This window comes from Tamandua tetradactyla, chromosome 2 (genome assembly GCF_023851605.1).
Source record: "Tamandua tetradactyla isolate mTamTet1 chromosome 2, mTamTet1.pri, whole genome shotgun sequence".
NCBI lineage: Eukaryota > Metazoa > Chordata > Mammalia > Pilosa > Myrmecophagidae > Tamandua > Tamandua tetradactyla.
In genome coordinates this window covers 218,950,337-218,978,068 of record NC_135328.1, presented here as the reverse complement: position 1 = coordinate 218,978,068, position 27,732 = coordinate 218,950,337, and the positions used below count along the sequence as shown (strand labels likewise).

The 27,732-nt window shown below is 60.5% G+C and overlaps 1 protein-coding gene and 1 long non-coding RNA gene across 3 annotated transcripts; both read right to left on the bottom strand.

The window, feature by feature from the left end:
- Positions 1–156: 156 nt before the first annotated feature.
- Positions 157–25,369, bottom strand: PLEKHG5 (pleckstrin homology and RhoGEF domain containing G5). 2 transcript variants are annotated; one of them, XM_077151476.1, is made up of 21 exons: positions 25,309–25,369; positions 24,391–24,470; positions 9,653–9,782; positions 8,690–8,792; positions 8,269–8,329; positions 7,849–7,940; positions 7,269–7,405; positions 6,906–7,048; positions 6,236–6,445; positions 5,960–6,145; positions 5,578–5,673; positions 4,932–4,982; positions 4,694–4,843; positions 4,246–4,356; positions 3,962–4,111; positions 3,738–3,875; positions 3,517–3,636; positions 1,910–2,042; positions 1,708–1,823; positions 1,417–1,613; positions 157–931 (listed from the first exon to the last, which is right to left on the bottom strand). In XM_077151476.1, exons 1-21 carry the CDS (start codon positions 25,310–25,312, stop codon positions 157–159), a joined length of 3,183 nt encoding a protein of 1,060 aa, XP_077007591.1. In that variant the 5' UTR covers positions 25,313–25,369. The 2 variants fall into 2 exon arrangements, with proteins under 2 accessions (XP_077007591.1, XP_077007590.1); XM_077151475.1 differs by lacking the exons at positions 24,391–24,470; positions 25,309–25,369 and adding an exon at positions 15,229–15,369.
- On the bottom strand, positions 16,947–20,974 carry LOC143664734 (uncharacterized). The gene is made up of 3 exons (XR_013166579.1): positions 20,793–20,974; positions 19,324–19,545; positions 16,947–17,123 (listed from the first exon to the last, which is right to left on the bottom strand). It is a non-coding gene; the product is annotated as an uncharacterized LOC143664734 (long non-coding RNA).
- Positions 25,370–27,732: the final 2,363 nt, after the last annotated feature.

Here is a 27,732-nt window from a genome sequence, read left to right as displayed (position 1 = left end):
ACACTCCTCTCCCCACCAGAATCCTCAGGCCCCTGTATCACTGGCCCCCATAGACACCACACCGCCTGCCCATCCAGGTCCTGCAGCAAATCTCAGGCTTGGGGCCCCCGAAATGCCAACGTGCCAGGCCCCCTGCCCTCCCCCTGGTCCAGCCACTCACGAGGCAGTAAGCGTGGAGTTAAGCAGCAGCGTGGTTCTGATTCGGTAGAGCTGGGCCAAGGTCAGCTTTCTGTGCTGGGCAGAGATCCCAGGGGGGTGCTCAGGCTGGACCCTGGGCGAGGTCCCTGGGGGCAGCGCCCTGCACCTCCTCCTGGCAGGGCCTGGAGGCACCCAGTCCCGGCAGCTGGCTCTGTCCTCCACCTCTGACAGCTCGGGGCCATTGCTAGGGCCCCGGCCATCCCAGCCACACCCAGCTTCCTGAGGCGAGCCCAGAGTCCTGGCACCAGGGGCTGAGGCGGCCAGGCAGAGCTCTGATCGGCTGCGGCTGGGGGCTGGAGGCGCCCCACGGGTGGCAGCCCCTGACAGCAGCTGAAGGAGGCTGGCCTCAGACTTGGACTTGAGCAGGTGGGGCGGGCAAGGCAGCAGCTGGACAGGGGTGCAGCAGTGGAGGCGGGGAGAGGGTGGGGGCGAGGGGGCTTGTGGCAACCCCGGGGGCTGGGGCGCTGGCTCTGTCATGGGGGCTGGGGCCACAAAGTCTTGCAGGGAGGTGGGGGAGAGGGTGCCATAGGCAGAGTCCATGGAGCAGGAGCGGCCATCTGTTGGGCCCAGGGGCAGCAGCTCGTTGGTGGGCGTGACGGATGAGGCAGTGGTGTTCAGGGAGGCCTCGTCCGACTGGGAGCTGAAAGGGCCACCCTCGAACTCAGGTGAGGACAGCATCTCCCCAGGCTCCACCACCACCACCGCCAGGGTCTCTGTGGAGCCGTCCGAGGCACTGCAGGACCCGGAGGACAGAGTCAGCCAGCCAAAGGACACCTAGACTGTCTGATGTGGCCCTGGGGCTGGCAACGTATAGATGCTCGGGCATGCCAGGCAGGTGGCCCAGGTGTCCGATCTCCTAGCTCCTGTGCCCACCAGACCTCAAAAATGGATGACCACTGGCCAGATCCCCCAGCTCCTGTGCCCACCACAGACATCAGTAATGGATGGTGGCACTCTTAACTGCTGAGACTAGACACGGTCTGAGTCTTCCAGGCAGTTCCCACCCATCAAGCACAGACGGCACTCATGTTGGCAACTGTTATGCCATCCCTGCTTTGACTCTGGTCCAGGCAGAGCCCCCACAGACAGATGCACACACTCGCCCATTGGGTTCGCAGGGTGCAGGGTGCTGCCTGGGGCCAGTGGCTGTGGCCTCAGGGGTCTGGGTTGGAGCACCTGCTCTGCTGGGCCCTGCCGTGTGGCCCTGGGCCAGCGTACCAGTGCTGGGAGTCGAGGCTGTTGGTGCTTTTGCGCAGGATGGTGGGGGAGCTGCCAGCCGAAGTGCTACTCTCTCCGCCTTCCTCTTCCTCCTCCTCCTCCTCCTCCTCCTCCTGCTCGTCCTCCTCCTCTTCCAGGCTCTGCAGCTGTTGCTGGCTGCCTGGGTGGTCCTGGGCACGCAGCTGCTGCAGCTGGTTCTGGGGGTGGAAACAGGGGTGTAGGGGCAGAGCGGACTCTGAGCAGCAGCTTCCGCCAGGCCGCCCCGCCCACCGCACCCCACTCCGCTCTCACCTGGGCATTGTAAATAGCGTCCACCCAGCCACGGCACAAGGCCTGGCCGCTGGCCTGGAAGGTGTAGGCCCCCACAGCGCTGTGGAACTCGTTCAGGTAGATGAGGAGAAAGGAACCTGGTTTGGGAGAGCCCCGCGTCAGTGGCGACCGCGGCCCCTCCCCATGGGCGGCCCTGCCCAGGCTGGGGGTCAGGGTTCCTCACCAGGGTCCCGCAGCTCCCGGCACACGATCTTGTCCACCAGCAGTGGGGGCCTGATGACCTTGGTCCTCTCGGCCTTCTTCACTGCCTTGGTCACCAAGAGGAGGTCCGTGAAGAGGAAGCAGTACACGTCCATCTGCGGGAGGGTCGGGCGGCAGAGGCCGTTTGGGGCCAAGGCCAGGGGCTGGGGCCTCAGCAGGAACACTCGGCCTGTCTGCCCCAGCACCCACCCCCAGGGGTCTTCAGATTTTGACCAACACTTCCCCACCCCCAAAATGAACCTGTGAGTAAAGCAAAAATGGAGAAGGCGATTTTCTTTCATTGAATTATGCAATTGTGATTTGTTTCAGTTAAAAGTTAACATTTACGAATTTCAATAATGGATTCTTAGATACAACCCCAAAGCACGTGCAATAAAAGAAACAACAGATAAACCCAACTTCATCAAAATTAAAAAGGACATTGTCAGGAAAAAGACAACCTACAGAATAGGGATAAACAATTGCCAGCCATATATCAGATAAGGGTTAATAATCGGAATATACAAAGAACTCCTATAATTCAACAACAAAGACAAAAAAATTGAAACTAGGCAAAGGACTTGAATGGACATTTCTTCAAAGATGATGTACAAATGACAAAAGCATATTGAAAAAGATGCTCAACATCATTAGCCATTTGGGAAATGTAAATCAAAACCACAAGAAGATACCACTTCACTCCAGCAAGGATGGCCATTATTCCAAAACCAGAAAATAACAATGTTGGAGAGGATGTGGAGAAATTGAAACTTGTGTTGTTGGTGAGAATGTAAAACAGTGCGGCAATATGGTGGCTCCTCAAAAAGTTTAGTAGAGAATTCCCATATGACCCAGCAACCCCACTGCTACGTATCACCTAAAGAAAGTGAGAACAGGGCCTCAAACAGATACCTTACAACTAATGTTTATAATGGCATTATTCCCAACAGCCAGAAGGTACAAACAACCCAGATGTTCAACAAATGAATGGATTAACAAAATACAGTATATGCACACAATGAACTGGCCATAAGAACAAATGAAGTTCTGAGACAAACTGTAACATGGAAGAACCTTGAAAACACAATACTAGGTGAAATAAGCAAGGAAGGCACAAAAGGGCAAATACCGTATGATGTCACTTCTAAGAGACGTCTACTAATAGAAATTGGCAGAGACAGAAAGTAGATCAGAAGTTATGAGAAGACGGGGAGAAGGAGCAGAGTATGTTTGGTAGGCTATGGAGTGTTTGTAAATAAAACTAATAACTTTTAAAGAGTTAGTATTAAAAAAAAAAAAAGCCTCCAATCTGCAGACTCCTGGTTACACAGTGCTGGCAGGGTCAATAGTTCCGTGGCAGAGCTCTGGGCCCCCTCCCACCCAGGAGCTCACCGGGCAAGACTGGCACCTCCATGGGTGAGCAGCTGGGATGTGAAGAATAAACTGCAGGCAAATTCCCCGCCCCGCCATTAGAACCATAAAGTTGGGAGCGCCTGAGCTGCCACCTGCCAGGTGCACAGGACATCCCCAGGAAGAGGGGAGCTGCACCTATAGGGCAAGGGGTGGGGGCAGGGCAGAGACCCCGGGCACCTTGCCGTCCTTCCCCTCCTTCATCCGCAGGTTCCCCTCCAGCAGCAGCTGCCGAGTCTCTTCTGGGGAGGCCCCGGGGATGGGCAAGGCCAGGTCCAGGTGCAGAAACTCCTTCAGGAGCTGGGGGAGGGGCGGGTGGCCAGGAAGCGTCAGGGCTCCACCTGGGCACGGCCACGAGAGTTCCAGCTTGGCCCCCTCCTCCCCACAGTCACAGCGCCCACCTTGTCCACCTCGTCGTTGCTGCCCTCCACCGCCTCGTAGGCATCAATGCGGCTGACCACTGCTGCCAGCCGCTGTCGCTCCTGTCGCTGCCGCAGGCACGCGTTCACGTGGTGGATGAAGCGCTCCACTGAGCCGATCTGGGGGCGGGCGTTGGGGGCTCAGGGCATCGGGAGGGGCCGGGGAGGGACCGCGGGCGGGTCAGCACCCCGCGCGCCCCGGTTACCATGGTGACGATGGCCTCCTTGGCACGCGGCTCGTCCGTCTTCCTGAGCACCGACTTGAGCAGCAGCGGGTACTTAGTGAGCCGCTGATGGGGCTTGGCCAGCATGTCGCTCAGCTTCAGCCGCTGGCACTGCTGGTGCTTCTCGGCCCACTGCAGGGCAGGGTGGGGCGGAGCTCAGGGCAGGCCCCGCCCACCATGGCGCCCCGCTCCGTGGGCGCTTTGCACCTGCTGCCCAGGTGAGGCCCAGGGCAGCCCAGCCCCTCACCGCCAGCCCAGCCCCTCACCGTGACATAGGCCCGGAAAAGGTCGTTGTCGCGCAGGAGGCCGCGCATGTACTCCATGCAGCCCTCCTCCTCCACGCAGTACCGCACGTAGGGCTTGAAGAGAGAGCCGAACTGGTGCAGGGCGGGAGAAGCACCAGTGAGTCATGGCACATCCCCGTGGCCGGGCCGGGCCAGCGCTCCCAAGCCCCTACTTACTGCACTGCCCTAACAGCCCCAGGCCGGTGGCCAGCTCACGCTCCTATTTTCCAGATAAGGAAACTGAGCCTCGGCGGAAGGGTCCACCCTCAGCCCGGCGGCAGGTGTACTGGCCGGGTGGGCGTGCCAATACCTGCGCTGCCTGGCCATCCTGGCCTCCGGGCACCCGGGGTTGGGTTACAGGCAGATGTGAGCCCTTCGGGTACCCCGGCCCGGCCTCCACGTCCCCGCCAGCGCCCAGCCCCGCCCGTACCATCCTGAAGCCCTTGAGGAAGTCCCCGGGCTGCAGGAGTGCCCGCGTGCGGCGCGCCTTCTCCAGCACCGGGGCCATCACGCCGCGCCACAGCCCGCGGTGTAGCCGCGCGATCTCCGGGATGTTGCTGAACAGGCGCTCCGCCTCCACCTGGGCGGGGCAGGAGGTGCGGTCGGCCCCGTCCCTGCACCCCTACCCCACCCCCACCCCCCACCCGCGGGGCCAGGCCCCGCCGCACCTCACACAGCAGCCCCGACTCTTGCAGGTTCAGGAGGCAGCACAGGAACAGCTGTGGCGACAAGGGGGGCTGCAGCTGCGGCGGGGTCGCAGCCCCGAAGCCCCTCCCAGAGTCTTAGCACCCCCACCCCTTCTCCTTGAACAGCAGGCCCTAAGGCAGGCAGCAGGGAAGGAGGTTCCTCAGGCTCCAGAACCAAAAGACAGGCCCAGTCCCCACGGCCCACCTGGGGGTCACCCCAGCCCACCTGGAAGAAAGCTCTGGAATGCCCTCCCGCGTCAGCCTTGGGGTTTCACTCACAGGGTGCTTCTTCCAGGAAGCCTTCTCCAAACTCCCAAGCCCAGGAAAGGGGCTCCCCCTGGGTGGAAATCCCTGCATCCCCCTCCCCCAGGGCCTATTCACTCCCGCCCCCTCTAGAGTGTGCGCTGCTGGGCCCTGGCCCGTGCCAGTGCAATGAAGGAGGAGGCAGCCCGACCTGTTAATTCAGCTCAACCCAGCCACTTGCCCAAGCCCCTCCCAGGCCCAGCCCTTCTCTGACTTTTGTCCCTTCTGGGAAGACTCAGCCTCAGGGGCCGAGCAGAAAGATCCTGGGGGTGCGTGGGGTGGGTAGCAGAGAGCAGCCTGCATCGGGTGCAGCACCCACACTCACGTTGGTGATCACCCGCAGTTTCCTGATGTAGGAGGCCTCTGTGTGTAGAAGCTCCCACACTGCCTCCTGCTGGTGGCATTGCCGCCGGGTCAGCTTCTGGGGAAGGGGGGAGGTGGTGAGCGACCTACTGTGCATGCAACCTGTTCCTTTTCCAAGGAGGGGCACAGAGGTCCTGACAGGGATAGGGTCACCCTCGCCATCACCCAAATCACCCGAATCCAGACCCCACGTGCTGCCTCCGCCACTGAGACAGCCACATGACACTCTGCACCTCTCCTGACCTCAGTTTCCCCAAAGTGGCTAAGGATGACAGCAGCCCCAGTGGGCTGCCTCCTGGGCCATCCAGGATAATGCTCCCACTGCCCAGAGGGGAATGCTGTACCTCGTGGCCGTCCATGAGGTCCCGCCAGCTGTCCTCCAGCCTAAGGCAGGCATCGTCCTCCTCGTCCTCGTCCTCCTCCCCCTCCCAGGAGTCATGGTCGAAACGCAATCTCCGGGGCAGCCTGGGTAGCCCGAAGAGGCTGTAGGCATGCAGCTTGCTCTCCAGCTGCTCCATCTTGTCCACCTCCTAGGAGGAGAGGCCATGGTCGGGGCCAGAGGTCAGAGGTCAGCAGAGAGACCTGCCAGCTGCCCCACCCTAGGGCCCCAGGCCACATACCCGGCCGAAGGCGCTGGTGCTGGGGCTGGAGCTGAAGAACCCACTGAAGCGGCTAGCCGCCCGGTTCTTCCAGCTATCACCGCCTGTGCTGCTGGTGACCCCGCTGCTGCTGCTGGGCAGGGAGCAGCTGGAGGGCGCAGGGGACTCCTGCCCCGGGATGCTGGCCTCACCCAGGAACTCTGACATGTTCTTGCGGCGGCGGCCAGGGGCCTGGCCATGGATGGGCAGTCAAGGCAGGGCCATCCCGATCCCCATAGCCCCACTCCATGGGGGGTCTCCAGGAGCTTGGGCCAGCCTGGGATGTGGGAGGGTCTCTGCACCACGGCCCCGGGATGCCACATCTCATGGCAGATACACCTGGACCACTGTCCCCCAGCCCCCCCCCCAGCCACAAGCCCTCAGCAGGTGGGAGAGATCTAGAGACACACACAGTGATCCCGTGGACACTGGGAGACTTTCAGAGGTGACACCCATCACTTTGGGGGGTTTGGGATCCAGAGAGGGGGTCCCCATTCTCAAAGCCAGCCCTGTTTTTCAAGAGGAAATGAAAGACCCAAGAGGGAGTAGGGGGGCCCAAGGAGACCTCCCTGGGAAGTGGGACGAGGAGGGATGAGCTTGCCCCACCACAGCCCTCCCCACCCTCCACCCTGACGGAGCCCCTCCTCCTCACCAGGATGTCGAGGCTCTCCCTGCGCTGGGGGTCCCCACGCTCCAGGCCGGGGGGCCCTGCCCCGGCCGGTCGTAGAATTGGCAAGCTCAGAGACTTGGAGTCCTTCACCCCCTGCTCCACCTTGCCCTCGTTCCCGGGCTTGGCTGGGGTGGTGTTCGGGGGCAAGGAGAGGGCCTCAGCCATGGGGATCCCCGCCCCCCGCAGCCCCGCCCTGCCAGCCCCCACCCCCACAGTGCAGCAGAGACACCTGTATGGAAATGAGCTTGGCTGCGCCAACAGCAACCTGAGCCAGGGAAGAAGCTTCCAGCTCTGGGAGGCCCAGCCAGTGGCTCCCCTTGGACAAATGCGGAGCCCGCTGCTCACCTTTGACCCGCAGGTAGTGTCCCCCAAACCGGTAGGCCTCGAAGGTGAGGGACAGGGGGGTGTTGGACTGGTCCAGATAGATGTCCACCTTGCCCAGGGCGATGCCTTTCCTCTCAAACACAGGCAGCAGCACCTCCCTGCCCCAGGATGCAGTGCTCAGGCCGGGGGGGCAGCCCCAGAGTCCCCCCCAGCCCAGAGTCACGGGACCTTCCCAGCAGAGAAGGAAGACCCACACAGGCTCGCCCACACACACCTTCACACCTGCACAGAAAAGCCCACACACGCCTTCACACCTGCACACAGGCTCGCCTACATATGCCTTCACACCTGCACACAGGCTCACCCACATCCTGCACGCAGCCCGTGCCCTCACACACCAGGGTGGACACTGCCCCACACCTGTCCGCACCCAGGTACTGAGCTAAGCAGGCAGGGTGGGGATGCTCAGGCACACGGACCCCGTCTCCTGCCCCCTCAGCTGGTGTGCACACAGGGGTGGGAACTCACGCGCTCACAGGCCAACGGGGTCACAGTCACTCCTGCAGTGGGCCACAACTGCCCTCAGCCCCCCAAGCCCTACCCCAGCGACTTCTTCTTCATGGCCGGGACGATCTCCGTCTCGATGTCCACATTCAGGTCAAATTTCAGGGTGAAGCACTCCTTGCTGGGGTCCTGAGAGGCCATGGCTGTGAGCTTGGCCACGGCCCTCCCTCACCCCCCACCCCAGGGCCCAGGTGGCCTTAGGGAAGTGCACACGAGGGACCACCCCAGGCCCCTTTCATCCTGGGGATGCCCCCCAGCTCCCCTCCTGCTGATGGGCTCTGCAGCCCTGGGCTGCGGGACAGGGGGCAAGTGGGGAGCTCTTCACTCCAGGCCCCATCCCTTGCCCTGGGCTGTGAACAGGGAGGCCCAGCCTCAGGGATAGGAAAGGGCCCAGGAGAGGCAGGGGGCTGTCCCGGAGCCCCTCTCCCAGCCCCAGGCGTGGGGGGGTGCCCCTTACATCCGTGTGTCTCCGCCTGGCCTTCTTCTTGGAGAGTTTCAGGCCTGAGCTCTTCCCGTCCCTGCAGGGGTGAGGGCAGAGGTTAGAGGTCACGGTGGGCCTGGAGCAGGGGGATGGGATGGGGGCTGCTGCTGGTTACCAGGTAACTCAGGTGCCATCAGGCAGACCAGGGCCGGCAGGCAGCAGTGCGCCCTCTGTTGGCCAACACAAGCTAGAGGCGCCAAATCTGTAGGCTCTGACCCCAGAACCCTCAGGACTGGGGCGGCCTCCTCCAGGAGTCAGGGCCAAGGCAGGGCTGGGGAGGGGTCTGCCAGTCAGCCCCTCTAGGGGAAAGGCACAGCAGCATCCGGGCCCTGCAGCTCTGACCTGAGACCCAGCAAGGCATCTGCTCTGCCTGCGCCCCCCCCGCCCCCCTACCTACCCTTTGCCATCCATGGCGCCTTCCTCCTCCTCATCCAAGTCCACTGCAGGGCTGGTGCGTGGGGGGCATGACCGGGTGGACACGTTCCGGGCCAGAACGGAGCCTTTGGAGTGAGCGGGGAGGAGGGCTGTGGCTGCTCCCTCCCTGGCCCCGGCCTTAGCCTTCCAATCTGGCCTTCCCTGGAGGACTCCCCCAGCCTTTCACGGGTCCTGGAGTACCCTCCCCTCCCCCCAAACTAGCTAGGGCCCTTGGTTCTGTGAGAGGACGGACTCAGTCTGTGCTTAACATCTATCCACCCCCAGACCCAAAAGGGCACAAGGGCCTGGATGACACCCCAGGTGATACCTCCCATCCCCAACTGAAATCCATCAGTGGCCTCAGTTTACTCTTTTGTAAAATGGGATGACAAAGTCACGCCTCTGGGATAGCTATAAGAAGGGACCAAAGTCCAGGGCTCTACCCAGGGGCCCAGGAGCAGAGAGTCTTTCTCGACCCTCTGTTCCACTAAGAAAGGAGACAAGCAGTGGCATTTCTCGCCAGGTATGGGTGCCCGTAAACCACCTGAGTACAGCTGGGGAGTCTGCACGAGGTCCCTATTCAGTGAGGGGCCTTCTTGTTCCTTCTGACCCCACCCCCAGCCCCTCTACCCAGCCAGCAGCCTGGCTCAGAGGGTTGGCAGCAGTCACAGGGACTGTCCCCTGCCCTGAGAACAGGCAGAGCGGGGAAGAAGGGGGCCCCTTCTGTGCTGGGTAGGGGTGGGGTGGGAGGGGCAGACCCAGCGTCAGTAGGGACAGGCCTGCTGGGGTGACTGGGCTGAGCCCCACTCCTCGTTCTTTGGGGAACCACAGGTGCTGCCACTGGCTCTCAGCCTTCTGATGACCCTCCACTGCTCCGACGGTCACCAAAACACTCCCCCCAGAGAGGAGTCCGGAGCTGGCTTGGGCACTCAGGGGCTGCGCACACCTCGGGGCGGCAGGTCGAAGCGGACGTGCCCATCATACTGCATGGCGCTGTGGAACTTGCCGTCACAGGCCTCGCAGAGGTTGAGGGGTCCCCGGCGGTGCAGCTCCTGGCAGTCAATGTGGTGGCATACCTGTGGGGGGAAGGGCGCGCAGGGGTCAGGCTGCGTCCCGCGGGGACACTGCCGGGAAAGGTGGGGCTCGGGCCGCCCGCAGGGGCTGCTCCTTACTATCCAGCTCTCCACCGCCCGCGGGGAGCCTCGTGCACGGATTCACTGGCAAATCTTTCCCAGGCACCTATGATGTGCCCGCTCCTGGGACGCAGGGGAAAGCAGAGCCTGGCTGGGATGGCATGGAAGGAACCACGGAGGCCAGCACTACTGGGCTACCTTGGGGTGCAGGCATGGGGGCGGGCAACAGCAGAGGAGGCCCCTCTCTTCCTCCCAGTGGGTCCCTTCTGCCCTTGGAACAGCAAACCCGACCCAGGTTCCCAAGACGGGGGTGATGGAGGAATCCATGTATCCGCGCAGCGCCCAGGAGCTGGACTGGGGCATCGGATAGGATTTGCCCTCGCCCTGGGCGGCTCTCCCCCACGCTCCCAAGTGATGGTTCCAGGTCTCCTCTGCCCTCACACCCCAACAGCCCTCCCCAAACTCACTCCCCGCTGGCACCTTGGCTGCCCACTTCCTAGGGACACAGAAACCATCAGAAGTTGGTCCACGAGCTCCACCAACGCGGCCCACCCCCCAGCCCACGTCAGCGCCAAGACCCTGAACTGCCCCTGCTCCAATTTCAGGGGCCCCCCAACACCCCACCCCGCCAGCAGGAGTGCGGGGCGAGGTGGGATGACTGCTCAGTGCTCTCCCTCAGCTCCACCACCGAATTTCCCCTCTCCACTGACTCCTTCCCATCGGTACAGCAACAGGTTGTTATTTCTCCATCTTATAAAAACACCATCGGCCTCTCTTTGCCCTCCAGTCGCCCCATTTTTTCGTTTCCTTTTCAGTCAAATTCCTTAGAACTGTGTCCACAGGGATGACTTCTATTTCTCTCCTCCCATTCTTTTCATTCTCCCCCAACTTTTCATTTGGAAACACTTCAAACCTATGGAAAGTTTCAAGGATAGTACAACGCCACCCACAGACCTTTCTAGATTGCCCCCTGGTTAGCATTTTGCCACCTTTGCCTTCTCTCGCGTGTCCTCTCTCTTTCTCATTCTCCCCATCTCCTAGAGCAGAAATCATGACAGGAAGCATCTCCCAAGAACTGCAAAACCCCAAGGTGACATCACACCCGGGAAATTTAACATTGATGCTATGTTGCGTGTATTCACGTTTCTTTCCCCGATTGTTTAAATAATGTCCTTTACAGTCCCCCACTTCACGCCACCCCACCCCGGCTTTCAGAATCCAATCAAGGACTGCACCTGGTGTTGGGTTGTTTGTGTCTCTTTATCCCTCTAAGAATGAATTCCCCAGACTTGCTTTTTTGTCTTTCGTGACACTGACACTTTTCGAGTCCAAGTCTGGCAGTGAGGCCCTCAGTTTGGGTTTGTCTGACAGCCCTCAGGATAGTTTCAGGTTCAGTGTCTGGGCAGGGACTCTCCAGAGCGGACTGTGTCCTGGGCCAGATGATATGGTGGCGTGTCCACCAGGTCTCACAGTGCCTTGTAAAGTGCCTCTTTTTCTTGGAAATTAATAAGTAAATCTGCGGGATGGTACTCGTGATGTTCTGTTCCCCCAGTCATCTCACACCCATGGGCTTCAGCTCCCACTGGTGATTTTCACCTAAATCAATCACTACCTCGATGGTCAATTTTCTAATTGCCCTGTTGCTCTCAAACCCTCCCCAGGGAAGCTTCTGTCCCCTCACCATCATACCACGCCTGCTCTGCTCAAGTTCTTAATCACCTGTGTCACCCACCTTGCTGAGCCATGGGTCCATTCTCATCTGACTCAGCATGTGACACAGCTGGTCCTGGAGGTAGTGCCCTCCTTGGTCCCCACGACCCGTGCTCTGCTGGTTCTCCTCACACCTCTCCGGCTGCTCCTTCTCAGGCTCCTTGACTGCTTCCCGCTAATCCTCCTTTCCTTAGGCCTTCTTATCTCCATTTACCCTCAACCTCACCAGGTCTCATGGCTTGAACACCATCTACACACTCAGGACCCCCACATTTAAATATCTAGCCAGGACCTCTGCCCAGACTTTGGCCCAACATTCCCAATTCTGGGCTTGGGTTCTAACAAGACACTAAACGTGTCCATAAGTGAGCCCCAGAACGTCTCCCCGTGCTGCCTTATTTCAATGAATGGCAATGACTTTCTTTATTTGTTAGACCAGAAACTTGGGGTCACCTATGACTCCGTTATGCCCATGTCCGGTTGGTCCATTAGCTCCACCTTTGATATCTATAGCTTCAACCGACCTTGCCTCATCAGCTGGCCCCAGCCCCCGCCACCTCTCACACAGATTATTAAAATGGCCTCATAGGTGATCTCCCACCTCTACCCCAGCCCCCACAGACTGTTCACCCCCAGCAGCCAGAGTGTATCTTGCTCAAACAGGAGTCACATTATATCTGCTCAAGAACCCCCCAATGGCTTTCCGTCTCAGAGTAACAACTAAAGTCCCGTCATGATGGCTTGTGCCTCCCACCCTAATCCTCCCTCCTATTCATTGGCCCACCCGCACCCCCAGCCGCCTCGTTGTTCTCTGATGTGCTCCTTCAGGCACCCTCCTGCCTCTGAGCCTTTGCATCTGCTAGTCCCTCTGTTTGAAATGCCTTTCCCTTGGATGTTGAAATCGCTGGCTCCCTCCCTTTCCTTCCTTCCTGCAGGTCTTTACTCAAAGACCCCCCCCACCCCCACCCTCTGACTGCTCAGCCCCTCCTCAATCCCTCCCCGCTCCATTTCATTTCCCCTCCTTAGCACTCACCACCATCTGACACTCTGTACACTTTACTTTGTTGCCTCCACCACATTGTCCCAAGATGTCAGTCTTTCTGGTTCACCTCTGTATTTCCGGTCCTGGCCTTTCAATGCACATGTTTAATGAATTAGGGCCATGGAGCCACTGGAGAGCTGCTGGCTGGCAAAAGCCTAAGCAGAGATTTCAAGATGATAGCGCTTCTAGGTATATATCCCAAAGAACTGAAAACAGGGACTCGGACAGATACTTTTACTCCAATGTTCACAGTAGCATTATTCACAATAGCCAAAAGGTGGGGGCAACCCAAGTGTCCATCAACAGAATGGATAAAGAAAATGGGGCCCATGCATATGGTGGGATGTGATTCAGGCATAGGGGGAAGGAAGTTCTAATCCTGCAACATGGAAGAAACTGGAGACTGTATGTTGAGTGAAATAAGCCAGATACAAAAGGACAGATATTGCATGATTCCACTCCAGAATAGGCAAATTCATAGAGACAGAAAGATTACCAGCTACCAGGGGCAGGGTGGGGGGTGGAGAAGAATGGGAAATTACGGTTTCATGGGTGCAATTTCTGTTCCGGTGGGTGGAAAAGTCCGGGCCACGGACGGAGGTGATGGTAGCCCAATGTGATGAATGGAATCAGCACCACTGAAATGAATACCTGAAAGTGGTTAAAACGGGAACTTTCACATTGAATATAGGTTACCACAATACAAAAAAAAAGCCCTAAATGAAATGGCATTTCCAGCAACAGAGGTGACAGGGTGAGGCTGGTCGGGAGAGCAGAGAAAGCGGCCGAGGGGAAGATGGGAGGAGGGGGCCCCATCTACTCTCCACATCCCGTGGTCCCTGGGGCTGCACTGAAGCCTTTACATGTGCCATTTCCTCCCATCCTATTTTATAGAGCCCATTTTAGGACAAGAAAAGTGAGACTCAGAGAGGTTAAGTAACCTGTCTAAGGTCACACAGCCAGTGGAGTCAGGACTTGAACCCAGTGTGTATCGCTTCTGATCTCAGTATTTGAACACCACACACATACCATCTCTTGGGCATCTGAGACGGGATGCTGGCCTCAGGCCAGCCTAGGGGAGCTATGGGGACAGGAAATATATCATAATTTGAAGTTCACTGTCTTGGCTCCTGTGTCCCTCCACTCCTCCATGAGACGAAAAAGGAAACTGAGGCACACAGACAGCAGGGGAAAGATGGAGCTGTGGATAAGGGTCAGGAGTTGGGGGCTCACCTAGCGGCCCACTTGCTCTTGGGGAAGGGGGCAGGGGATTGCCGTGGGCAGGGAGCTGTGGACATGATGACCCAGGTCTGCCCCGCTGTCCACACAACTGTCATGCCCCACACCTTTCACCAGGGTTTCCAACTGTTTCTTGTCCTCAAGCCTGAGGCAGGGGCAGGGGCTCCATTCAGCCCGGGCAGCTGTTTCCATCTTTATTTAATCTATTAGCAATCTGCTGCTAAAGAAAGTTCAAAAACAGCTGTCCTGCGTCCAGGATTTGTGCCTGTGTAGGGGGTGGGGGGTCCTCAGGTAGGTCTCTGGGACCCTTCCAACCCAAGCCCCCAATTTTGTGCCACAGTCCCATCCTTAAACACACCCAGTATCTAGACAGCAGATTTTACACAAGGATTCACCTGCTTTTGGCAGATCCAATATTCAGCAAAGATCTGAGGTGCTACAATGTGGGGGACACAGGGCTCCCTTGAAAGACTCTGGAAGACACAGCTCCTGCTTCTGCGCTGCTATAGAGGGGCGCCTGGGCTGACCTCATCCTCCCAGGAGCCCCTAGACCCAGGGGAGCTCAACCAGCTGGATGGTTCCAGACTTAATTAAGCAGGTGTGGTGAAGGATGAGGCTGGTGAGCCCCAGAGAGAACCACAAGCACAAATGGGAGGCCAAGCCCCCTTGGGCTGATACCCCCACCCCCAAATTACTGGGTCTTCCCAGCTCCTCCCGGGGCAAGCAGAGAGTCCCAGCACTGAAGTGGGCTCCTTCTCTTAGGTTCGGGTGCCTGCCCCCACCCCCCCGCTTTCTTGCTGACCCCTCCCCCATCACTCCTAGCAGCAAGGAGCAGGGGCCAAAGTTCCAGGACTCCAGCGAAAGGAAGGCAGAGCCCTCTGGACAGAGACAGCCAGATCAGGGCTGTGCAGGGAGCCACCACTTTACAAATAAAGTGGGGGGGAGGGCTCTTGGGAAAACTTGGTCCATCAAGGGCTCCCCAAGGCGGAGAGGGGACCTGGAAGCCACTCTCTCCCCTCACTCAAGGGCTGGGGCCAGAGGCCAAACGGGGATATGTTGGCAGAGGGCGAAGGAGTGTGGGCAGGGCCCCGCAGACGAAGGAAAGGGGGAGGGGTGCTCACACCCCACCCCTGCAGGCCGGCCCCACAGGTGTATCCGGATGCCTCCCCAGACACAAAAGGCCAGAGGTCAGCAGGGGCACTTGGTGGCCTGGACCCCCCTGGGTTCAGTGCGTGTGTTTGGGAGTTGCCTCTTGGGGGCCCTGGGCCCGGCCCCCGCGGTATGCAGCCCGGGTGGGGGGGTCGCCGCTGTGTGCCTCTCCCTGCGAGGACCGCCGAAGACCCAGCCCAGCAGTCGCGTCACCGCCCGGGCCCGACCCCCCCGCCTGCGTCCTCGTACCTGGCCTTCCCCGTTGCGGGGGCGATCCCCGGCCCAGAGGGGCTCTGGGTCCCGGGAAAGCAGCCCTGGGCCGGGCCTAGAGGCCGCTCGGCGCCCAGAGACGCCGGGGCCCGTCCCCATGGCGGCCGGAGGAAGCGGCGGTCTGCGCCGCCCGCCGGACAAAGCGCCGAGCCCCGCTTCCTGCCATTGTGCCGCCGCGCCCGCCCCGCCGAGCGTGTGGGGACCCCAGGGCGGGGGGAGCCCGGGCCGGGCACACACCTCCGGGGGCCGCGGCGTCCCCGCCATGTCTGAGACCCCGGCCCAGCCCCGCTCCGACCCCTGTCCTCCCCTCCCCCAGCGCAAAAGTCCGGGATCGCGCCCCACCTCGGGAGCACCTAAATGGGTGGGGGGAGCAGTACGCCTGGGGCGGAGGTACCGACCCCTCAAGGTCCTCAAACCCCAGCCCCGGGGACCCCTCTCGGCTCCAACCCCCAGTAGCCCCATGCTCACACCGGGGGTGCCGCAGGCCCTCCCTTCAGCTTTGGAGACACCCGCCTCACATCCACAGCCTGGGGGACCCCATTCCCTGCCCTGGGGAGCTCCCCGAATGCTGGTGCAGGGGAGAGGAGGGAGACCGGACATGTGGGCGCCCAGCATTCCGGGGCCAGGGACCCCAGAGCCCTGCTCAGCCCCGGAGGTACCCCTCTAGGCCTCAACCCCCAACCCCCACTCCCCAGTCACAAACTACGCCTACCCCCCTCCCCAATCCCCTCTTCGCAGTCTGAGGGACCCCTGCCTCAAAGCTGAGGCCTGCAAACCCCACTCTCACTGCCAAGGCCAACAGTGGGGCAGAGGACCATGGGGGGCCATGGCCACTGACCCGGGGCCTGGCTGGAGGGGTTGGGCCTTTGGGAGCCCCCACGGGGCTGGTGAGCAGCAGGCCTCCGGAAAAGCCCGCAGCCCCGTCTCTGTCCTTGAGGCGGCGCCTGCTGCCCCAGCGGTGGCAGGAGCCCTTGGGAGCTCCTGTGAGCCCCACCGCCAGGGGGCGCTCAGCCGAGTCGGAGGAAGAGGAGCGGGTGGGGCTGGGGGGGGGCAGGCACTGGTGTCCCCATGCATCACGGGTGGATAAGGTGACAGTGACATAAGGGAGGAAGGCAGGGCCGAAACCCAGACTTCTGACTCTACTTGGGATGGGACTCTCCTGGGGGGGCATGGGGGTGAGGGGAACAGCTACCCCTTAGTTCCTCCTTGGAGAGGGGCTAGGAAACTCAAGGGGCAGGGTGGGGGGTATTTGGGGGTGGGGGCGGCAGCTTGTTAGAGGTGGGATTCCCCGGGAGGCTTCCATCAGCCAGTGTCCTCAGAGCAGGCAGAGTCTTTGAAAACTAAAACCCATTTAGGAGACTCTCCCAGGTGACACCCTCCAGGGGCTTCCCAATGCTTGGAATAAAATCCCACCACAGCGTGGCTCCTACCTGGTTCTGGGTGCATCTGGGGGTGGGCGTGCCCCTCCCCCTGTAGCCCCCACGCTGACCTTCCTTCCCCGCTACATCTCTCCAAGCTCAGGGCCTTGACCTCTGCCTTCTCTCGGCCTGGAACATCAAGGACCCTGATCTTCAAAGGGCTGGCACCCAGCCCGATTTAAATGTCAGCTCCCCAAGGAGGCCTGCATCCTCCTTTCAAACTAAAATAGCCCCTCACCCTCCCACTCTCAATCCCCTTAAGTTGAATCGTTTTCTTCTTAGCATTTATTACAACCTGGAATTATATATTTGTTTTCTTTTTTATCGTCATTCTTCTCTGCTAGCTCGTCCTTTCCAGCGGGCAGGGGCCTGGCTGGCTGGCTCTCACTGTCCCCTCCCCGTTTCCTTGGCACACAGAACAAGCCAACGTATGGCTGGACAGAGGGGGTCTTGGTGCTGGAGAAGGACAAGGAGCAGGGAAGGCCTTGGCCAGGATGTCCCTCCCTGCGGTCAACGGTCAACAACACTTTGTTCACCACACAATCAAAGGCTGGCCCGCCTCACCCCTCCCCAGCATCCTTGATCTGGGTGGGGCCTGCTGGCCTGGGCAGGTCAGTTCCCAACTCAAACCCTGGTGGTCCTGTCCGGGCCCCCGGCCCCTACTGCTGCTGCTGCCTTTCAGGCTGGCCAGGCTAATAGTCTAACAGCTGCCTCCACCAGGCACTCCTGAGTGCCAGGCCTGTCCTAGAAGCTGTGGGCAGTGAGTTCCATGCACTCCTCCCAGGGAGAGACATGCTGCCCCCATTTAACAGTTGAAAAAAACAAAAAACCAGAGGCTTGGAGAAGTTATGTGACTCGTCCAAAAGTTGGATAGCTGGTAGGTGGGGAAACAGGTGCCTGTGCCCATGGCCATCCTCCTGTGCCTCAGACATGGGACACAGGGGGTGTGAAGACCAGCCGACTGGTGGTTTGGGCCCCAGGGTCTTGGGGATCACCCCCCTGGAGACAGGGCAGATCCCCAAGGCCATCAGGTAGAGACCACCAGGGCTGGGCAGGGGCAGGTCACTGGCGGTCGCAAGGGTGCTGGGACCCCAGCTGGGCTCTGGCCATCCCTGAGTCATGCTACTGCTCGGGTCTTCCAGCCAGGGCAGGGGGTGGCTCCTTAGGGTGCCAGAGCCCTGCTGTCCCAGGGCTGAAAATGCAGGGCTCAGGAGCCTGCAGAGTTGGGAGAGGAAAGAAACTCCTCCCTGTCCCTGTACCAGACAAAGGGGAAGGGCCTCAGCAGGCTCCTGGGTTCCCCCCTCCTCTCTCTGGCAGGAGCTGAAATAGCTAATGAGCAGGCCCAGAGGTCCCAGCCCCTGACTCCCTGGGGAGGGGGCCCCTCCCAGGCCCAGCCCCAGCTCCAGGCTCATGAGTCAGGGCCGGCTTGTTGAAACTGATACCCAGAAACCAGATGCTGGGGCTGATGAATAATGGAGTCTCCAAGGCAGGAGCCCCCACCCTCAGCCAGCCCCCAGCACCATCTCCCCAGCCCAGAAAAGCAGAGACGTGTGGGGATCCCCATTCCCACTTCTGGCTGGAATCCCAGGCCAGTCCATCCAGAAGAAGCCACAGGTCTGAGGTGAGGTCTGGGGCCAGTTCCATGTCTCCCGTAGGAGCCAAATGCCCTGGCTGGAGGGACACCCCTGCCCAGGGGGTCCCCACCCAGGCTAAGCTCCCCTGGGAGCCTGCCGCCCCAAGGCCCCACCCCACATCTTGGCAATCCAGGGGTGGCGGCTGCATGTGGGGGCAGGTTGGCCAGGGTGATACCAGCTCTGCCAGGCTGCTCTGCCTTGCTCCTCACACCTGGGGCACTGCCCACCTGGCCCCTCCCTTTCTTTGGGGACCGGGCCTCACCCTTGGAGCCAGAGCCTACCCCCCTAGAGCCCTGTGCTGCACTGGGTGCAGACAACCTCTCCGTAGGCCCCTTCCTCCCTCAGGCAGTGGTCCAGGCCCGGGGATAAGAGGCCAGGACCCAGCACTGGGGAGAGAGAGGGGCTGGAGTCTGTGACCCCCAGCCTTGCAGCCAGCACCTCCTCCTGACAGCAGCTGCCCAGGGCCCATAGACGGGGAGGAACTGGGAGCTGGGACATGTGCCTGGGCTTGGGGAGATCTGGTTCTGGGGCCTGCCCTTCCCCCTGCTGGGCCTCCTGCTCCCCAAGGGGCTCAGGGCACTGGCCTGCTCCCTACACTTTTGTATCTCAGGATGGCCGCTGGTCCTAACGCGTACCTGGACCCTGGCCAAGGGGCAGGGTATAGTAAAACACCCGAGAACCCCCAAACCCGGAGGTTAATGGGGAATCTGGAGGGCCCAGGGGCCTCCAAGTCCCACCCTCCTCAAGGCAGGCTGGAGCCTGTCAAGGCTTTGCCAGTCCTCCCACCCCACCCCCTACCCCCACCTCCCAAGCCTGAAGTGCAGACTCTGGCGCCCCCTTCCGGCCTCCGGAGGACTTTCCGCCTCTGACCAACTCGGGATGCCCAGAAGGGGCAGGGTGGCCCGCGCCTCCCAGCCACCCGCACCAAGGCCCCTCGGGGCTCGCCCTGCCCCTCCACAGGCCCCCACACTGGGACCGGGCCCTACGGACTCCCCAAGGCCATATCTCTGAGCCAAACCTACCCTGGAGCTACAGATGGGGCCAGGGGCCTGAGCCCATTTCACCATCACGTAAATGGAGGTAGAGTCCGTAGAGCGCACGGATGCCCACCGCAGGCCTGGGAAGGCTTGGGGCTCCACTCCAGCTTCTGTCCATTAACTCAGTGGTCCTGGCGCCCCGTTCGGTCTCCGCAAAACTCACCTTGGGGCGTGGGGCCTCTCCCATGGTTGGGGCTCGGGCCAAGGCTGCCAAAGCCCAGGAGGGCGTGCGTGTGAGGCTCCAAGGACCAGAGCCCCCCGGCGGGCTCGGTCTACTCGGCGCAGGCCTGGGGCGCGGGAAGTAGGGGAATTACGGTAGGCCGACGCGGGCGCTACCACCTGGGAGGGTCGGAATGTACCATCAGCTGGGATGGGGGGAGCGCGGGGATCCTGGGAAGGGGCCGGGCGAGTGGCCCGGTCGCCCGGGGGTGGCAGGAAGCCCGGGTGGCGCTTGGGGGTGACCTAGGATCAGGACTGCGTGGGGACGGGTCACTATCCCCAAGAGGGCTGGCCGCTTGCAAATCAATGTTAGGTTCAAAGTCCCTAATCACGGACCTGGCTTAAAGACCAGAGCTGGCCCGTTCCCCCAGGACAGGAAGTTGCCCAGACCCGCGAGAGGAGCCCCTGGCACAGGCAGAGGGGTCCGCGGGCCGACCTGCCCCGGGAATCACCCGCAGCGGGGCTTGCATCCACTCCAGTATAAATAGCTGGACTCTGACTGCGGCCAGTCTGGGCCCCAGAAACGTGCCCGCCTTTCTCTGCACCCCCTCTTTTTCTCCGGTTCATACCTAGTATAGCCTAATAAGGAGGGCCATTCCTCTCCCAGCAGCCCGGGTTTAAGATAACTGTACCCTGGGCAGGACGGGGTGGGAACTGTGGGGATACAGGAGTTCTGCATCCTGTGGGGATACAGGAGGCAAGCAACCCCCAGCCCAAGCACACCACCCCCTTCCCTAATGGCCACCACTGGGCTCAGTGGGCAAGGCCAGCAGCATCGCCAGCCTCTAGGGCCAGACCTGGGCAGGAAAGTGCAGCCTGATCTGCACCACCGCAGGGATCGGGGATGGGAAGTCCCACGGAGTGGTGTTTTTCAGCATCTTCCCACTGCACTAGACCGCGGCGGCCTCTAGCAGTAGTGACCTCCTGGGGCTGGACCCAGGCCAGGGCCACACATCTTGACCAGGCCCCATGTGGCAGCTCCTCTGTCCCTGCCTCCCAGGCGAGGAGCTCCAGGCCTTCTGCTCCTCCCCCCCCCCCAAAAAAAAATCACTTAGCCAAGGTCCAGGAGTTCCACCTGCATTGCTTCTGTCTCTACGTGTCTACACCAGATTGGCATGAAAATGGACCAGTCACCTCCAAAGATCCCCCTTCCCCAAACCTGGCCAGTCCCAAGGGTATATCCTGCCCCCAAAGCACTGCAGGAGAAGAGGTGACTCCCTTCTCCAGTTACTCACTACATCCTGCCCATTCTTTCTCTGCGGGGACCTCAGACACGCCCCTTCCTCTGCATGTCCACCAGTCTTTATCGAAGCCACCCCCTACCCCTCTACCACCCCACCCTCCCCACACACCCTGACTCATCTCTGCCACTTCACAGCCCATTGTTAAGCTAGAAGGGAACTCTGAGGTCATCAAAGCCAACCTCCACTCCACAGTGCAATCCCCTCTACACATCCCATTCCATCTCTTCTTGAATACTTCTAGGGATGGAGCACTCACTACCTCTTATCGGGGAACAGCTCTGGTTGGAAACTCTTCCCTATACTGAATTCAAAGTCACTTCCCTGCGATCTCCACCAGGGGTCCTACTGGACCCTTTAGGGGCCCGAGCAAAAAATTCACTTGTTTCCCTCTGCCAGTTCCTTAGAAACGGGGAGGCTCTGAGGTCAGATAGGCCTGGTGAGAGTCTGGGCCTTGCCTTGTCAAGTAATCTAGCCTCGCTGCTCCTCAGTGTCCTCGTCCATAAAACCGAGCCTGGAACAGTCCCGACTGCACAGCAGGGTGGGTGTGAGGATGAGACAAGGAACTACAGCAGAGCTTGGCACACACTGAATAAATGGTGGCTGCTAGACTCATCATTTTTGTTTGAGGGTGGTCCCCTGAGACTCCTAAAACTGGGTAAAAACCTCAAATCTTTTGTCCTCTCAAATGCGGTGGTCCAGTGTCCAGCCAGGAGCTGCCCCATCCAGATACTGTCCGGTGGCAGGAAGGCAGGGGGAGACACAGCACTTGTCACCCTGCCTCGGTCTCACCCCCTCCCTTGGTGAGGGAAGAGCGAACACTTCCTCTGTCTCCCCCACATACTCTGAGCATCTCCAGCCCCGGGAACACGAAGGTTGTAAGGATATATTCATCTGGTTGGGTGGGATTGGGTGGGATCCACCATGGAGCATGGGGCGGGGCCGTCTCCGATTCTAGGGAGGGCACGAGGGGCCCACCCAAAATCTAGTGGTTCCTCTTGCCCCAGAAGGAAGATGAATGGCAATAGCTGGCCTCTCCTGAGAACCTACTTTTAATCCTCATGACAACTCTAGAAGCTCATTTTCCAAATGGGGAAACTGAGGCTCAGAGAGGTATACTGATTTGCCAAGGGTTGCACAGCTGGAAACGGGTAGGCTTTGACCCCGGGGCTACTCCGTGTATCTCAGACCAGGAGGGGCAGTTACCACTCCACTCCCTGACCTGGGGTCTCCACAGCATATGATTCAGACTCCTTCCCTGGACATACAGGGGCTTCCCGTCAGCTCTGCAGCCCTCTGCACAGCCCCCCAGCCACCCTGGCTCCTTATAGCCCCAGTACCCCTGCCCCTGTTTACCCAACTTTCCTCCATTCAGCACTTCCTTAATCCTCAAACCTCCAGAGGACCTCTTCCAGGAAGCCCTTCATGATTGCCTCCCCGAGAGTGGCCTCCCAGGACAGGAGGTCAGCATGGGGCATGTGATTCAGCTCCCAGGAGAGGCCCAAACAAGCCCAGAATTGGAAGGGTCTGGCCCTGTTCACAGGCAGCCCCTTCCCCAGCCAGCCTGGGGGGCCAGTTTGGCAACCCAAAGCCCCCACTTGCCACCACTTCCTCCCAGCAGTGCGGGGATAGCAGCTCTAGGAGGGCAGGCACTTTGTTCTCTGTAGACTTCCAGGGGCTAGAACTGGGCCTTGTACTAGCCGATTTGGTGAATGAATGAATGACCTTCCCAAACCACTTTCACCAGGTCATATCTTGGCTCGAGCAACTCAGGCAGCTGTAGAGTGAATATGAGGCTCCCGTGCAGGTATATCTTACTCCAGACCGAGCCAGCCCGAAACGCTGTGTGACATGAGCAAGAGGAGCAAGGGCCATCACGCATGAGAACGACACTTTTCTCGTTAAGTTCTCGCTAAGGATCAATGAGACAAGCGTGAGGTGTCACACTGACCTGGCACATAAATGCATTTGGTCAGTGGTGGTTATTATTGTCACCAACAATAATGATGTCCTTTGCTCCTCTTACTCTCCAATCCTGAGTGTCTGTCACTTACCTCCTCTCACCCCTTGCTCTGACCAGGCTCACCCCTTGGCAAGACTTGCCTACACCCCTTCTTTCCTGCCTCTGCATGCTGCCTGTAGCCCTCCTCCCCTTCCTGAACAGCCCTAAGCTACTACTCTGCCTATTCATGTTTTGACTTCTGTCAGAGGCCACCTCCCCCGGGATGTCCTCCCTGACTAGCTCTCCTGCCTCAAGTTATCATTCAGAAATTTGTGCCGTTTGTCCCAAAGGGGGTCTCAGCAGTGATAGGGCTCTCCCTTTGCAGGCTGAGTGACCCTCTGGCTACAGGTCAAAGCCAGCCTAGAGCTGGAGCCTGGAGGTAGTAGAGGGCATTACATGGCTAGACTGCTTTTTTGGAAATAAGCTTACCTATGCACAGCCTGGGCCCTCGCATGCCTACCCTGCAGCAGCTTTAGGTGCTGCCCAGAGTTGGGTCTGGGACAGCATGGCCTGGCCAGCCCCTGCGCCAACCTCTGCCAGACAAAGTTTCCATGGCTCTGCGGGCCCCTGGCAGGATGTAGGCTGGGGGAAGCTAAGGCCAGCTCGGTGCCAGGAGACCCCCATTTGGAAGATAGGCAATGAACCAACCCCACAGCCCCAATGCCAGGCACCAGCCTCACCAGCAGCTTGCATCTGACATCACAGCCGCCTCCTTACCGGGTGGCCACGGCAACTGGAGGCCGCCCCCTTCTCTCCCCGCCCCCAGAACAGTCCTCCTGTGCAGAATGAATGTGCACGTGTCTGGGCAGAGGTGGGGGGGATGTGCGTGAGGGGACCGAGGGGGGTGGCGTTTTTAATTTCCTGCAGCTGGCAGGCACGGTCAGTTGCAGCAGTGATTACTGTTGTCACTCAAATGCTTGCTGGGAGGGGCCAAGTCTGGGTTCAAATCCTGACTCCATTTCAGCCAAATCACAGGACCTCTCTGAACCTCAGTATCCTCATCTAGTAAGGAGCAGAAAAGCACAGAAAGCCCATGGCCCACAGCCCAGCCCGTGGTGGGCAGTTGTGCCCCCAGTTGGTTTTACTCTTACATCTTCCCCGACTCATGTTTGCCCCACTCCCTGCACCTGTGCCTGGCATTCCAGGACCAACTTGCCCCTTCTCCCTGCCCTGTCATCAGCCCCTGGGGCCACAGTCATTCTCACAAAACTTTTAAGTGTCCAAGTCCTTGCCCAAGCCTGAGGAGAGGCCCGGTGGTCCAGGAAGGGTGCCAGCTGGCCACTACAACTAGTCCCTGTGACAAACGACAGCAGCTCCTGTCGCCTCCAGGGCTGCTGCAAGAACTGCAGTGCAGGCAAGGACTTTGGGGCACCCTGCGCCCCCAGCCCCCGCAGAAGTAGTCCCACTCTACATCCTCAGCCTGCCGTGTTGTGGCCCTACCCAGCCCTGAACAGACGACCCGGTGGCCATGCCAGCACATCTTGCCAAGGTTCTGTGAACACCTCGTTGCCACAGGGGCCAGCCCTGGATAGAGGAGCTTTGAGCCCTGCCCTTCCTCGCCCGGTGCCCCCCTAGGCTCAGGCCTCTTACCTTGGCCGCCCTCCCCTTGTCCATGCAGGTGGGATTCTGACAGCGCAGCCCCTTCTCCTCCTCAGCCAGGCTCCGGTCATCTGCAGAGGAGGATAGAGGCCATTAAGCAGGCAAGTGAGGGCAGCTGCACCCCTGCTGGGCACCCAGGCTCCCCCGGGTCCCTACAGCCTCAGGACTGAGGATGGGTGGGGTAGTCTCCTCAGTCCTCCCTTCAAAGGAGGTCAGTGTCCTTTTCACTTTTAAATGCCAGCTTATCTGCTCGGCAATCTGTTGGCAGAGCCCTTTCTTGCTGCAGTTCCCCAGGGAAATTATCCAGATTCCACGGGGGAGGGGGCAGGGAAATAAGCTGCCCCCTCCTAGTCTGGGAGGGAGGGTGGCTCAGTGCCCTCCTGCCCCTCAGGGTCTCTGCCTTCTAAATGAGCCCCCGCATTGGGGGTGCCCCCTGGCGTGACCCCTTCAGGGACAGACCCCTCAAAAGGCCTTGATAGCCCCCCTTTCCCTGCTGTCCATCGTTGACCCAGAATCTGCCCCCTTCCATGACACCTCTCTTCCTAGGGGCAGGGGTGCAGCAGCCGGGGGAGGGGCAGGAAAGAGGGGCAAAGAGGTGGCCCCGGGCCCAGGCAGCACGCGAGATGGAGGGGGGTGGGGGAGCAGGGGGGCTGCTGGAGCGGGCCCCATCGTGAGGGCAGGATTTGGGTCCCCGCGGCCCTGGTTTCCAGGCCGGCGTCTGCCAGGGGAGGGGGCGGCCGAAGGGCTGCGACCCGCCCACCTCCCACTCGTCCCGGCTCGCCCCGGCCCCGGCCACGCGGCGCCCCCCGCCCTCCCTGCCTCCCCAAGCCGGCGCGGCCCAGGCGGGCCCGCGGGCCTGCAGAGCGAAGCCGGCGGGGGGCTCGGGGCGGCCGCGGGCCCCGCACTCACCCATGGAGGAGGCGCCGCGCCAGGCCGCCTCGGAGCACGGGGGCCGCGGCCGGGCCGCGCGGGAGCCCGACGGAGGCTGGGGGGCCGGGGGGAGCGCCCCGGGGGAGGCAGCCGGAGCGCCGCGGCCGCGGGACCCTCGCCGGAGGGAGGCGGGAGGCGGGGCGGGGCGGGGCGGGGCAGGTGGGCGGTGGGAGGAGCCCGGCGGGAGGCCCCGCCCGCCGCGGGGGGAGCGCGGGGCCGCCGCGGACTCGGCGCCCGGCCCTGCCCGTCGCCCAGCTCCCTCAGGGCCGGGCGGGCACCGGGCGCCGCCGGGGCGGGGCGGCGGGCCGGGAGGCCCCGACCCCTCGGAGGGGGGCTTCCCTTTCTCCCCCCGGAGTTGCGGGGGGTGGGACCAGGTCCCCGCCCCTCCCACACCCGAAGCCATCGGCCTCTGGAGCCACCTCGAATTCAAAGAAGCCCTGAGGTTTTTGATGTGGTCCAAGAGACGTTTTCCCAAACCCGTGGAGGGGGTGGTAAAGGCATTTTTGGAAAACTTGGTCAGAGACACACCTCTGAACGGAATCGTGTCTTTTGAGCTCAGGCTTGCAGGTCAGGGAGCTCCCTGAACCCTTCTCCACCCACCCACCCGGGCAGAGGTACACACACACACACACACACACACACACACGCACACGCACACGCACACGCGCGCGCACACACACGCATACACACACACACACAATACCCTATTTAGAAAGTAGGCGCTGGTGGTCTCATTATCATCTCTGCATTGGTTGCTTTTCTCCAACTTTATTGAAGCATAAAATGCCCGCAGAAAAGGGCATCTACGTGTGCGCAGCTCAACACATTTTCACGAAATTTATTTGCACAAAATAACCAGCACCCAGATCAAGAAGCGCACACCACGTGCCCCCCAGCAGTCCTGCTGTACGCCTGCCAGGCGCTGCCCCAAGGACTCGTGACTTGTAACTGCATTGACTAATTCTGCCCGGTTCTGTACTTTATGTAAATGAAATTATGCAATGTTTTTTGGGGCAGCCCTTGAGTGGCTGCCTGGTTCCATTTTGCACTCCAGCCATGGGGCCTGAGAGAGGTGGCCGAGCCTTCCCCAAGGGACTTGGAGCCCCTGACCCCACCCCACCCGGCAGGCCAGGACCAGGAGGCTCTGGGGGGACACGACCCTTGGAGAGAAGGGCCAATTTCCAGCTGGGCCTGGACCCCTCTCCTCAAGGCCGAGGGGTGTGCTCCCCCAGCTTCTCCCCCAGGGCCTCTCAGCCACCATCCTACATGGTTTCATGAGGCTACAGTCACCCCAAGGCCTGAATGCCCCATGGCCGCTGGGTAGACAGCGGTGAGGCCTGGAGTTTTCTGTGCCGGTACCTGCTGGCGCTGGGCTTCTACCTGTGCGTGACACCTGTCTTGGCCTCTGACCCCTTGAGTCTACACCTCAAGATGTTCCACTCTGCGTAGTCTGCGTGGAGGCTTTCTTTGGTTGAGGAGGGCCCAGGTGTGGGGACAGATAGGCCCCTCCTCGGACCTGCCATGTGTCCCTTCCCATCCACACCCCCATCCACAGCCACAGGAAAGGATGGGCTTGGGACAAGGACCTCTGTGCACCAGGTGGTGTCAGACCTGGACACAGCTGTCTGTCCAGAGGTGGCCAGCTAGCGTGGCTCAGCCCACTACATTTAATGTCTTGAAAATTTGAATTGATGCAGGCAACTCCTGTTGGGGCTGGAGACTGACACCATGGAGAGCCATTCTGGGTGGCTATGAGCCCCGCACTTGACGGGGAGCAGGAAGGAGGTGCCCTGCAGAATCAGCTGGTCAGCAGAGGGGCCCCTACAGCAGGGGTGGAGGGAAAGAGGTGGCTCTGTGCTGGTGGGGCAGCTCCCGACCTCCTCACTGCCTGCCCTGGGCTTCCCCTAGGATCTCTGCTTCCTGGAAGTACCCCTCTTACTTGGGGCCATTTGAGGGGGTGTCTGCTCCTCACCCCCAGCCAGACCCCAGGAGACCAGGAACCTTGACTTGCCAGGTGCCAAAGGCTGTCTCCCTGGGGGGTGAAATGCACCCCCGCTGCCCTCTTGACCTCTCTGGTCCCACCGTCCTGGGGGGGTTCAGGGCCCCTCCTCCAGGCAGACCAGCCCACCCCTCTATCTCAGACATGAGGTGCTGCTTTGGCTTCTCCCCCATCATGAGCTCTACCACGACTGGCCGACAGGGTGTCTGGGTAGAAGCTGGTCGGCAGACATGTTTTATTTGGCTGAGTACAGTGGTTCAAAAGAATCTGAGTTAGTTGCCAACTTTGAAAAGTCAGGAGATTTCACATAAAAATCCAGATTGCTGTCTTCTCTCGACAATGCAGAGGATGCTGGGGGCTCTGGACCATCTTTCTGGCAGCTCCAGGTCCTGAGTGGTGACTGC

Excerpts from the sequence above, each read along its gene's own strand:
- PLEKHG5 (XM_077151475.1), bottom strand. The coding sequence starts at position 15,348 with ATGGGGACGGGCCCCGGCGTCTCTGGGCGCCGAGCGGCCTCTAGGCCC. Across the intron at positions 7,049-7,268 it reads ACACTACCTGCGGGTCAAAG|CCAAGCCCGGGAACGAGGGC; the intron begins GTGAGCAGCGGG and ends ACACCACCCCAG. Across the intron at positions 1,824-1,909 it reads CCGGGAGCTGCGGGACCCTG|GTTCCTTTCTCCTCATCTAC; the intron begins GTGAGGAACCCT and ends CTCCCAAACCAG.